The sequence below is a fragment of the Heliconius melpomene genome, chromosome 2, assembly GCF_056956725.1.
Source record: "Heliconius melpomene rosina isolate 202511_hmr_F chromosome 2, ASM5695672v1, whole genome shotgun sequence".
Taxonomy (NCBI): Eukaryota; Metazoa; Arthropoda; class Insecta; order Lepidoptera; family Nymphalidae; genus Heliconius; species Heliconius melpomene.
In genome coordinates, this window is record NC_140390.1 from 1,772,847 (window position 1) to 1,785,047 (window position 12,201).

Genomic DNA, 12,201 nt, shown 5'->3' on the forward strand with positions numbered 1-12,201 from the left:
CTTTGAAAAGGTAAAAATTTTAATAAGCAATATACCTGAAAACTTTCCATTTGACGAGGGACGATGCCACTATAACGTTACTCTTGGAGACAAACAAATCTGTAATGCACTGATAGATTTCCAATTACTAACAGAACAATAAAAGTAAAAATTATGCTAAAATGAGTACTTTTATTTTTCCTATGACGTTCCGATCGTGCTGGTAAAGCACTATTCACTACATCAACATCAACACCACATTGTATATAGAGATTTGAGAATACACGAAGGAGATTGTACAGTTTAGAATAGATAATGGTACACAATAGGAGAATGCATGGTAAAAAGAACTTCAGGCTTTCTTTGCATTTTGTGTCAAAGTTGACTTATAACTACAAAATAAAAAAAACTTTGTGATATAATATGAAAGACTATTCGATATTTTATTTATAATATGTTATTATTTCTTAAAGTATGGTGATCTAAAACAATATTTTATAATTTTTTTAATTAAGACGTAAGAATAAACGACTTAATGTTAAAACACTCCGTTGTCCACTTTTCACCGAATTATTGAAGGCATTGCGTGTTAAGAGGCGGAACTCAACGTCTCGAATTGTCGCGGCACCAGAGCGAAGAAATGGGAATATACATTTAATTAAATATTTCTCGTCCTCGAGTGGGGATCGAACATTCAACAAGTCGATTTTGCAGCACGTTTTGTGCCCCTGGGTATAGCCCAGCCCGAACTCACAAAAAATAAATTATATTAAAATTTAATCACACTAATGCTGCCACTGCACTCGTAAACAATGCCATAATAATTATAATAAGGGGTGGGGGTAACCTTTATTTGGATCATTATATTACTAGCGTACTCATGTAAAAGAGGGTAGATATACGTGAAAAAGACTGTAAAAGCAAATTGTGTCAAGTAGTTGCTTGTAGGCAATGGTTCTTTTCGGAAGGTAGCTCGTACGAAGTATTGTTATTAGGTGACACATATCACTTAATAAAGTTACTTAGAATCTGTATCCGAATAGAAGAAGAAGTTAGAAACAAATAGACGATACGTCTTTTTATCTTGTTTTATAAAAAAACATTAACCGCTTCCGATTTCTAACAATATAATAATAACATCATATATTTCTTGCAATTTCAAATAATATTATGATACATATCAGCAATTTTAACAAGCGGAATTCATTTATTTATTATTTCATTACAATTACAAATATATCGTTCACGATGTCAAACCGAATGAAGAATTAGGATCATTTGTGAAATTATATATTTTTATTAATTGCCTTTAAAATTCAAATTCAAATTCAAAATATTCTTTATTCAAATAAACTTATAATAAGCACTTTTGAATCGTCGAATGAACATATGAACAAAAAGCTACCACCGGTTCGGAAGGCAGTTCTGCTGAGAAGAGCCGGCAAGAAACTCAACAACAACAACAAAGTAGAAGAGACTGAAGTTTTTTAATATAAATATTCACTAATCATTGAAAGACTTTTATTGATGTTTTATTTTTGGATTATGTTGGCAATTACATTGAATACAATATAACAAATCAATTTATAATTAAATGGCTAAAATATATAGACAGATTTATTAATGGGATGGTAAATATGAAAATTCTAAATAAAATGTTGATTTTATTTGCTTTGCTTTTTTCATAGCAGATATAGGATGATACAAATAATTTTCATCTTAATACAACAAGGATGAAAAGTGTACATAAAAACGCACATACAAACAGACAAGCCGACAGAGTTAGTTCTTAAGAGATAAATTAATTTTTAACAAAACGAAAAACCGACTTCAAACAACGAACTAAAACGTTCATGTACCAATTACAATCAACTAGTACAATTTTATTATACGTGTAGATAAAAAGATAAATGATTATAATCTAATATAATTTCAACTAATTCTAATCCTAACTAATTTCACACTGTAATCTCACAAAATCTGTAACTCATAATAATAAAATAGTATAAATCTGAATGTTGAACAATATACTTAGTAGTTCCAGCGTTGCGTGAGATATTACTAACATGTCGTTCAGATTTGTGTCAGCTTACGTGTTCGCTGCTGTATTTATATACGTCATATGTAGTGGTTATCGTAAGAAAAGGGTTCGTTAGATTTTTTATAAAACTAAGGGCCAGTTTCATCGGTTACGAAAAAAGTATCAGATAATAATCTAATTATTAATGCTATCTAACAGATAGACGATGAAAATACGAAGTAATTCTTTCTTATATTTTAAAAAAAAAAATCTCATTAATGAACGATAATAGTGGGTAAAAATCAATACGATTTGTTACATTTTAAATTACAAATAAGTATGTAAAAATTATATGCATGTGTTAAATGTGTAAACTATACAGGATGGAATTGTCAACACCACTTTAAATGAAACCACAGTTTTAACTACTCTATAAAAGGCTTATATAATCCAGAAAAAAAAGTAATTCCCAAATAACTTTTTTTTCAAACAAAATAAATAATAAAATTATCGTTTTAAAATAAAACGCCATTTGTAAAATATAACATGAGCACGCACACACTTACCTGTCAAAGCGGAATCGTCGCACACGTATGTGTGCGTCACGCGAATAATGCGATAAAAATCGTGTAATGAAAAGAAAATTCTACGTCCAAACAGTTGAGGTACCTCGATTAATTTCTTTAGTTCTGGGTTTGAAATATTTTACCCTATATGCAGTTTCAGTAAAAGGAGCGCTGCCTCTTCTACCCTGTATATTGCTATTCTAATCTGTATTCTACTTTATCATTAACCAAGTGTCCTGCACTGTACACCCACCTAGGCCTTAAATTTGGCAGAAAAGCAAGTTTTTCTTTTATTACTTCCATATAATTTGTAAAAAGTACTTGAAAAATTCGAAGATACTAGGATTTAGAACTTTAACCTCTTAAAGAGTAAGTTAGTATTGTAAATTTTACTAAGAATTTGTCAAATCCGTTATAAATTGTAGCCTTTTCTTATTTGAGTAAGTAATGATGTAATTAAACCTATTCTCTAATATTTTAAGATATGTTTTCTTCGCAGGTATATTATTTCAGCGTAGAACACGCCCAAGTTACATATAGTGATCCAGAATATTTGACAAATATACGATTTAAGTCAAGACGTATCAGTCGCTCTGATCCCGTACATTATATGAACTTATCTTTTATATTAAAGAAACAAGCCACTAACGAAATGACGGTGAGATTTTTGAATGCATGTAGAAAAATTTGTTTACGAGTTATGAAGGATCCGAAAGTAGCTTGGTATGATTCGTTTAAAATACACGTTTTCAGATTTCAAACTTGGCTGAAAACGCTGGCGCGTGTCCTTATCCTTATAAAATTGTCTATATACAATCCCTACTTTCAATATGCAAATAGTACCTTTCGTCACAGAATTTTGATTAATTTTAAGCTTTGCTTCACTTAGCTCAGCAACACACCTACATATCTTTTCTGCTAGAATACCGCATTAACTTTACATTTAACTTGGTTCTCATTTCACAGCAATATAAATTAAGCGATGAGGACTACCTACTATATTACTAATATAATTATATCATTTTTAATTTGACACTATTATTTTAGCATAGTTATTATTTTTATCAACTCCTGACAAATGCTTACAAGCGCAGTTTTGTAGAATTCCATTATACCACTTGTGATTTAATGCAGACAACGAACATGTTTGGAGCCAGTACATTGTCAGGCTATTATTATGTGCCAGCTGCAGAACGCCAATATCCGTTGTTTGCGTGTCCAGTGAAACCAGTAAGATATTAATTAATTATTTAGTACTAGCTGCTATCAGCTCCTTTTCACTTTACGTGGACTTTATAACCCTTGCCATGTCAGTCTTTGAAATTATATAGCAAATAAGCGAAGAGAACCTAGTGTCAACGCACTCGACTTTCCCATGGAATGTAGTTTTCATCGTTGACATTTAACGAACCAATTTGTTAAATTTGAGCGTGGAAGTAAAAAATATTTTAATAAAAATAAAATTCGAATCACAAATATCCAACTACAGTTAAACTGCAATGACACCCGAATAGCCTACATTTCCTGTGATTTTTAAACAACTTATACTAAGATAGTGGGTATTACTTATAGATCCTTAATGTTTATTTGCCAATTTTTATTAAGGAGGCATTGCAGTTAAGCTGGACTATTGCCGCCCGTATCAGGTGTGACATTCTTCAAAATCTACTGCAGTCTATTTTCTGCTAAGAGGACAAAAATATCAAGAGGTTCCTCAAAGATTTAAGAAAATATGTCTAAAAAATTAAAATATAAAATTAAAACAAAAAGTAAATTAATGTTAAGGAAGTAACAACAAAAAAATATTACTATCAGTTGCGGACTTTACCTATTATGCTGTTGTTGTTGTTATATTTCAGGGTTACTACCGCTTTGAAATGATGAAGATTCTAACAAAACATATACCTGAAAACTTTCCATTTGACGAAGGACGATGTTTCTACAACGTTACAATTGGAAATAAACGAATCGTCAATGGGCATATAGATTTCCAATTACTAACAGAACATAATAAATAAAATTAATTCTTGTACTTTTATTTTTTCTCGTGTCTTCGTCATTATTTGCAAATCTCATCATTATGTAGCTCACTAACCGGTGAACACACCTAATATTTCTAGTTTTATCAGTGTTGCCACTTCATTAAATGACTAACTTTATAGTTTTTGAATTCAATTTTGTGCTCTGTTTATTGATTATGCTGTTCCGAACGCGCCAGTAGTGCATTTGTCACTTCGTCAATTTCACATTGTTTGGAGAATACATGAAGAAGATTATACGGTACAAAAAAAAGAATGTTACACTATGGGATACATGTTATAAAGAACTTCAGCTTTTTTTTGTAGTTTGTATCACACGACTTACGTTTAATTACAAAAAATAAAGAAGTTCTGTTATTACTGGTCAAAATTGTGTTTCGTTGTAATGCTACTCCTCCCAGATCGTTAAACCACAGCACTGAAATTTTGCAGGAACGTTGTGGACGACACGCTGATCCCAGCGAAGTGGTTTAGTGATAATTGTAATTGTAGTTTTTGAGTAAGTAAATGGTCAAAATGAATTCCAGAGAGTTAATATGTGGAACGTCTTGAAATTCACGCGCATAGATTGAACTTCGACAAACTTAACCCAGCGCGTGCGGACGAAACAGAAAATTTTGCAAAATTTTCGCAAAAAAAATCGCAACATACCTTCACTCAGCTCCACACGCCGTGCACAGCATGTGGCAGATCGTAGTAAGATATATGAGGAAAATAAAATGAATATCGATTTAAAAAAAATATATATTTTTTTTTTCAAGTAGGTATTAAAAGATTTGAATACTTTTATAGAGTAGTTAAAACTGTGGTTTCATTTATGTGGCACTTCATTTATGTGACACTTCCCCTCTTTATCTTAGCTGGATCTCTTTTTAACGTGCATTGTCCTATTGCGTAATATTGTCTTTTTTACCGTACATTCTCCTTTGTGTGTTTTCCATTCAACATGACATTGGCGAAGTGACTAGTGCTGAATTAGCACGCTCGGAACGCCATAAATAAAGAACAACAACAACACTTCCCCCCTGTATAAGTCTGTAATTTGTCTTACTATTTTTTAGCTTGAGTATCACTGAAAAAATATTGAATTTATATTCAATACATATGGACTAATTCAAGTACATATGTACTACATTTTAATACACGACTATTACTTATTTGCTAATTTGACTTACATTGGTGTTCTAATAACATTATAATTTCATTTTAAGATAATAAGATATTAAACAGTTGAGACTATGTAAAGACATTGGCTACCTACATTAAATTTAAAAAACTAGTTATATTTTAGGAAATTCACAAACGAAAATAATTTATAATATTATAACATTTTAATTTATGAACCGATTGAAATAAAACAAACTAAATCTTTAGAGAAGTTCTCCAAACCACAATAGTGAAAACAGTAGTAGTAGTTACAGCTGCAGTTAAATCGATCAAGCCGTTTCTGACATTAGCATGCACATAAACGCACAGACAAACAGACAAACCGACAGACAGACATTCCTAAGTGAAAAAACGTAAATCAATGTTTTAGGTTTTATTACAACTATAAATGTCCCCAATAAAAGTTTCTTTGTCACATATATTCCATGTACCAATTACAATCAACTAGTACAATTTTTTAAAAATTTTATTATACGTGTACTTAGATAAAAAGATAAATGACTGTAATCTAATATAATTTCAACTAATTCTAATTCCAACTAACTTCACACTGTAATCTCACAAAATCTGTAACTCATAATAATAAAATAGTATAAAAATGAATGCTGAACAATATAATTAGTATTTAGTAGTTCTAGCCTTACGTGAGATAATACTAACATGTCGTTCAGATTTGTGTCAGCTTATGTGTTCGCTGCTGTATTTATATACGTCATAAGTACTGGTTATCCTAAGAAAAGGGTTAGTTAGATTTTTTATAAAACTAAGGGCCAGTTTCACCGGTTACGGATAAAGTGTTAGATAATAATCTAATTATTAATGCTATCTAACAGAGAGAGGATGAAAATATGAAGTAACTGTTTTCTTATATTTTCAAGAAAAAAAATCGATATACGATAATAGTGGGTAAATATCAATACGATTTGTTACATTTTTAAATTACAAATAAGTATGTAAAAATAAAATGCACATGCATTTTATTTGCATTGGACACATGTCCAATGTATGTGAAACCAAAAATCATAGATTGTCTGGCAGATAAGGCTGTCCGGGACTTTATCATCCAGTGGTGGAACTGACTCTTAAATCTACGAGTATATAATGATATTATATAGCTTTCTGTTTATTGGAACGCGTCAATCTTGGGGACCTCTTGAATTGTAAAATAGTTCATTTATTGAGAAAATCTACTGGCAATATTGCATCATGTTTATCGTTTTGAGGTAATGCAGTGGCACCAGTGTTCAGAGATTCCGGGTGTGCGGTACTTGCTGCTGCACTTATAAGCAAAAACAAGTAGCTATATATTATATAGAAATCGCCGTTCTCTCTATAGGGCGATAGAGAGGACGGCGATTCGGGAGCCGAGAGACTGCACAGTTAGGCCTTAAATTTTGCAGAAAAAGCAAGTCATTCTTTTGTAACTTCAATAGAACTTGTATAAAATATTAGAAGAAACTTCTAGAACTTTAACCTCTTACATTAAGTTAGCATTGTACATTTTACTAAGAATTTGTCGAATCCATAACAAGTTTTAGACTTTTCTTATTTGAGTAAGTAATGGCGTAACTTAAACTATTCTCAAATATTTTAAGATGTGTTTTCTTCGCAGGTATACTATTTCAGCTTCGAACGTGCCCAAGTTACATATAGTGACCCAGAATATTTTTCCAATATAAGGTTTAAAGCAAGACGTATCAGTCGCTCTGATCCCGTACATTATATGAATTTAACTTTTATTTTAAAGAAACAAGCCACTAACGAAATGACGGTGAGTTTTCTGATTTCTACGAAATCATGTGCATAAGCATATGACAGTATGTAAATAAGCAGTGTCAGCCGCCTTAGTGTGTAGTGTATTTTCAGCTTTCAAACTTGGCTGAAAACGCAGGCGCGTGTCCTTATCTTTATAAAATTGTAGATCTTTATAAAATTGTAGACCCTCTAATCCCTACTTTCAATATGCAAGAAATATTGTCACAGAATTTTGATTAATTTTAAGCTTTTCTTCATTTTTTTCTTGGAACTTATGGCCGGCATCTGTAGTCCTAAGACATACAATATAAGGGTCTTCAAAAACAGAGTGAATGGGTATCTGCTAGGCACGCGTGCACCACTGTAGATCCCATCAACGCTCACCAGATTTGATGCGGTCAAACGCAAGCCTATTCAATATAAAAAAACTTAGCTCAGCAACACACCTACATATATTTTCTACTAGAATACCCCATTAACTTTACATTTAACTTAAAATTTAGCCATAAGGACTACTACATTATTAATATAAATATATAATTTTTAATTTGACACTATTATTTTAGCATAGTTTTTACTTTTATCAACTCCTGACAAATACTTACAAGCGAAGTTTTGTAGAATTCCATTATTCCTCTTGTGATTTATTACACACAACGAACATGTTTGGACCCAGCATATTGTCAGGTTATTATTATGTACCAGCTGCAGAACGCCAGTATCCATTGTTTGCGTGTCCAGTACAACCAGTAAGATCTTAAATAATTATTTAATACTACCTGCTATCACCTTCTTTTAACTTTACGTGGCTTTTAACTATTATAACCCATGCCACTCTTTGAATCTTATAGCGAATAAGCGAAGAGAATCCAGTGTCAACGCATTCGACTTTCCCATCGAATGTAATTTTCATCGTCAAAATTTAACAAGCCAATTTGTTAAATCTGAACGTGGAAGTAAAAAATATTTTAATAGAAATAAAACGAGATTCACAAATATCTGATTGCGGTTAAACTACAAAGACATCCGAATACTTAGCCTAAATTTTCTATGATTTTTAAGCTACTTATTCTGAGATAGTGGCTATTACTTGTAGATCCTTAATGTTCATTTGCAAATTTTTGTTAAAGAGGCATTGCAATTAAGCTGGACTATTCCGGCCCGGCAGGTGGTACAGTCCTTAAAAACAACTACAGCCTATTTTCTGCTCAGAGGGCAAAAATATCAAGAGCTTCCTCGGGAATTAAAATAAATATGTGTAAAAAATTAAAGTATAGGATTAAAACAAAATGTTACAGAAGTAACAACAAAAAACATTATTACTGTCACTTGCGAACTTTACTATTATGCTCTGTATTTCAGGGTTACTACCGCCTTGAAATGATGAAGATTGATACAAAATATATACCAGAAAACTTTCCATTTGACGAAGGACGATGTTTCTACAACGTTACAATCGGAAATAAACGAATGGTCAATGGCCATATAGATTTCCAATTACTAACAGAACATAATAAATAAAATTAATTCTTGTACTTTTTTCTCATATCTTCGTCATTATTTGCAAATCTCATTATTATGTAGCTCACTAGCCGGTGAACACATCTAATATTTCTAGTGTTGTCAGTGTTGCCATTTCATTAAATGACTAACTTTATAGTTTTTTAATTCAATTTTCTGCTCTGTTTATTGATTATGCTGTTCCGAACGCGCCAGTAGTGCATTTGTCACTTCGTCAATTTCACATTTTTTGGAGAATACACGAAGAAGATTATACGGTACAAAAAAAGAATGTTACACTATGGGAGAATACATGTTAAAAAGAACTTCAGCTTTTCTTTGTAGTTTGTTTCACACTTGACTTATGTTTAATTACAAAAAAATTAAGTAGTTTTGTTATTCCTGGTCAAAATTGTGTTTCGTTGTAATGCTACTCCTCCCAGATCGTTAAACCACAGCTCTGAAATTTTGCAGGAACGTTGTGGACGACACGCTGATCCCAGCGAAGTAGTTTGGTGATAATTGTAATTGTAGTTATTGAGTAAATGGTCAAAATGAGTGCCAAAGAGTTAATATGTGGAACGTTTTGAAATTCACGCGCATAGATTGAACTTCGACAAACTTACCCCAGCCCCTGGGGACGAATCAGATTTTTTTTATTTTTTTTAAATTTTCAAAGTTTTCGCAAAAAAAATATCGCAACATACCTTAACTCAGCTCCTCCCACCGTGCACAGCATGTGGCGGATCGTAGTAAGATATGTGAGGAGTATAAAATAAATATCGATTACAAATTAATATTTTTTTTTATTTTTTCAATTAAGTATTAAAAGATTTGAATACTTTTATAGAGTACTTAAAACTGTGGTTTCATTTAATGTGATGCTGACACTTTCCCCCTTTATCTTAGCTGGATCTCTTTTTAACATGCATTCTCCTATTGCGTAATATTGTCTTTTTTTTACCGTAAATTCTCCTTTGTGTGTTTTCCATTTGACATGACATTGGCGAAGTGATTAGTGCTGAATTGGCTCGCTCGGAACGCCATAAATAAAGAACAACAACACTTCCCCCCTGTATAAGTCTGTAATTTGTCTTATTATTTTTTAGCTTGAGTATCACTGAAAAAATTTTGAATTTATATTCAATACATATGGATTAATTCAAGTACATATTAATACACGAATATTACTTATTGCTAATTTTATTTACATTGGTGTTCTAATAACATTATAATTTAATTTTAAGATAATAAGATATTGAACAGTTGAGACTACGTAAAGACATTGGTTACCTACATTAAATTAAAAAAAAAACTGGTCATATTTTAGTAAATTCACTGACGAATATAATTTATATTATTATAACATTTTAACTGGCACGCTCGAAGCGCCATAAATAAAGAACCGAACCGAACCGATAACATTTTAATTTATGAACCGATTGAAACATTGAAATTGAAAAAAAACAACACAAAACAAAAATTGAAATAAACAAAATCTTTAGAGAAGTTTGCCAAACCACAGTAGTGAAAAAAACAGCAGTAGTTAAATCGATCAAGCCGTTTCTGACATTAGCATGCACATAAACGCACAGACAAACAGACAAACCGATAGACAGACATTCCCAAGAGAAAAAACGTAAATCAATGTTTTAAGTTTTATTACAATTATAAATGTCCCCAATAAAAGTTTCTTTGTCACATATATTCCATGTACCAATTACAATCAACTAGTACAATTTTATTACAATTTTATTATACGTGTACTTAGATAAAAAGATAAATGACTATAATCTAATATAATATCAACCAATTCTAACTCTAACTAACTTCACACTGTAATCTCACAAAATCTGTAAGTCGCAATAATAAAATAGTATAAAACTGAATGATGAACAGCATAATTAGTAGTTAGTAGTTCTAGCGTTACGTGAAATAATATTAACATGTTACACCGATTCAGATTTGTGTCAGTTTACGTGTTCGCTGCTGTGTTTATATACGTCATGAATACTGCGTATTGTAGGAAAAGGGTTAGTTAGATTTTTGATAAAACTAAGGGCCATTTCATCGGTTACGGATAAAGTGTCATTAGATAATAATCTAATTATTAATGCTATCTAACAGAGAGCATTGCTATTGCTATTCTGATCTGTCTATTTTATCACGAACTAAGTGCCCTGCACTGTATACCCACCTAGGGCTTAAATTTGGCAGAAAAAGCAAGTTTTTCTTTTATTACTTCCATAGAATTTGTATAAAATATTTGAAAAATTAGGAGTTACTAGGATTTAGAACTTTAACCTCTTAAAGAGTAAGTCAGTATCGTAAATTTTACTAAGAATTTGTCAAATCCATAAAAAATTGTAGCCTTTTCTTATTTGAGTATGTAATGATGTAATTTAACCTATTCTCAAATACTTAAAGATATGTTTTCTTCGCAGGTATATTATTTCAGCGTAGAACACGCCCAAGTTACATATAGTGATCCAGAATATTTGGCCAATATACGATTTAAATCAAGACGTATCAGTCGCTCTGATCCCGTACATTATATGAACTTATCTTTTATATTAAAGAAACAAGCCACTAACGAAATGACGGTGAGATTTTTGATTTCATGTAGAAAAATTAATTTACGAGTTATGAAGGATCCGAAAGTAGCTTGGTATGATTCGTTTAAAATATTCGTTTTCAGCTTTCAAACTTGGCTGAAAACGTTGGCGCGTGTCATTATCCTTATAAAATTATAAGCTATATATAATCCCTACTTTCAATGTTCAAGGAGCACCTTTCGTCACAGAATTTTGATTAATTTTAAACTTTGCTTCACTTAGCTCAGCAACACACCTACATATCTTTTCTACTAGAATACCGCATTAAATTTACATTAAACTTTGGTTCTCATTTCACAGCAATACAAATTAAGCGATGAATACTACTGTATTATTAATATAATTAAATAATTTATAATTTGACACTATTATTTTAGTATAGTTATTATTTTTATCAACTTCTGACAAATGCTTACAAGCGCAGTTTTGTAGAATTCCATTATACCACTTGTGATTTAATGGAGACAACGAACATGTTTGGAGCAAGTGCTTTACCAGGTTATTATTACGTACCAGCTGCAGAACGCCAGTATCCGTTGTTTGAGTGTCCATTAAAGCCA

At 31.4% G+C, this 12,201-nt stretch overlaps 1 protein-coding gene across 1 annotated transcript; it reads left to right on the forward strand.

The window, feature by feature from the left end:
• The first annotated feature begins 2,531 nt into the window (after positions 1–2,531).
• Positions 2,532–4,962, forward strand: LOC146540282 (uncharacterized). The gene is made up of 4 exons (XM_085204193.1): positions 2,532–2,664; positions 3,065–3,223; positions 3,613–3,795; positions 4,425–4,962. Exons 1-4 carry the CDS (start codon positions 2,632–2,634, stop codon positions 4,581–4,583), a joined length of 534 nt encoding a protein of 177 aa, XP_085060319.1. The 5' UTR covers positions 2,532–2,631; the 3' UTR covers positions 4,584–4,962.
• The last annotated feature ends 7,239 nt before the right edge of the window (positions 4,963–12,201 follow it).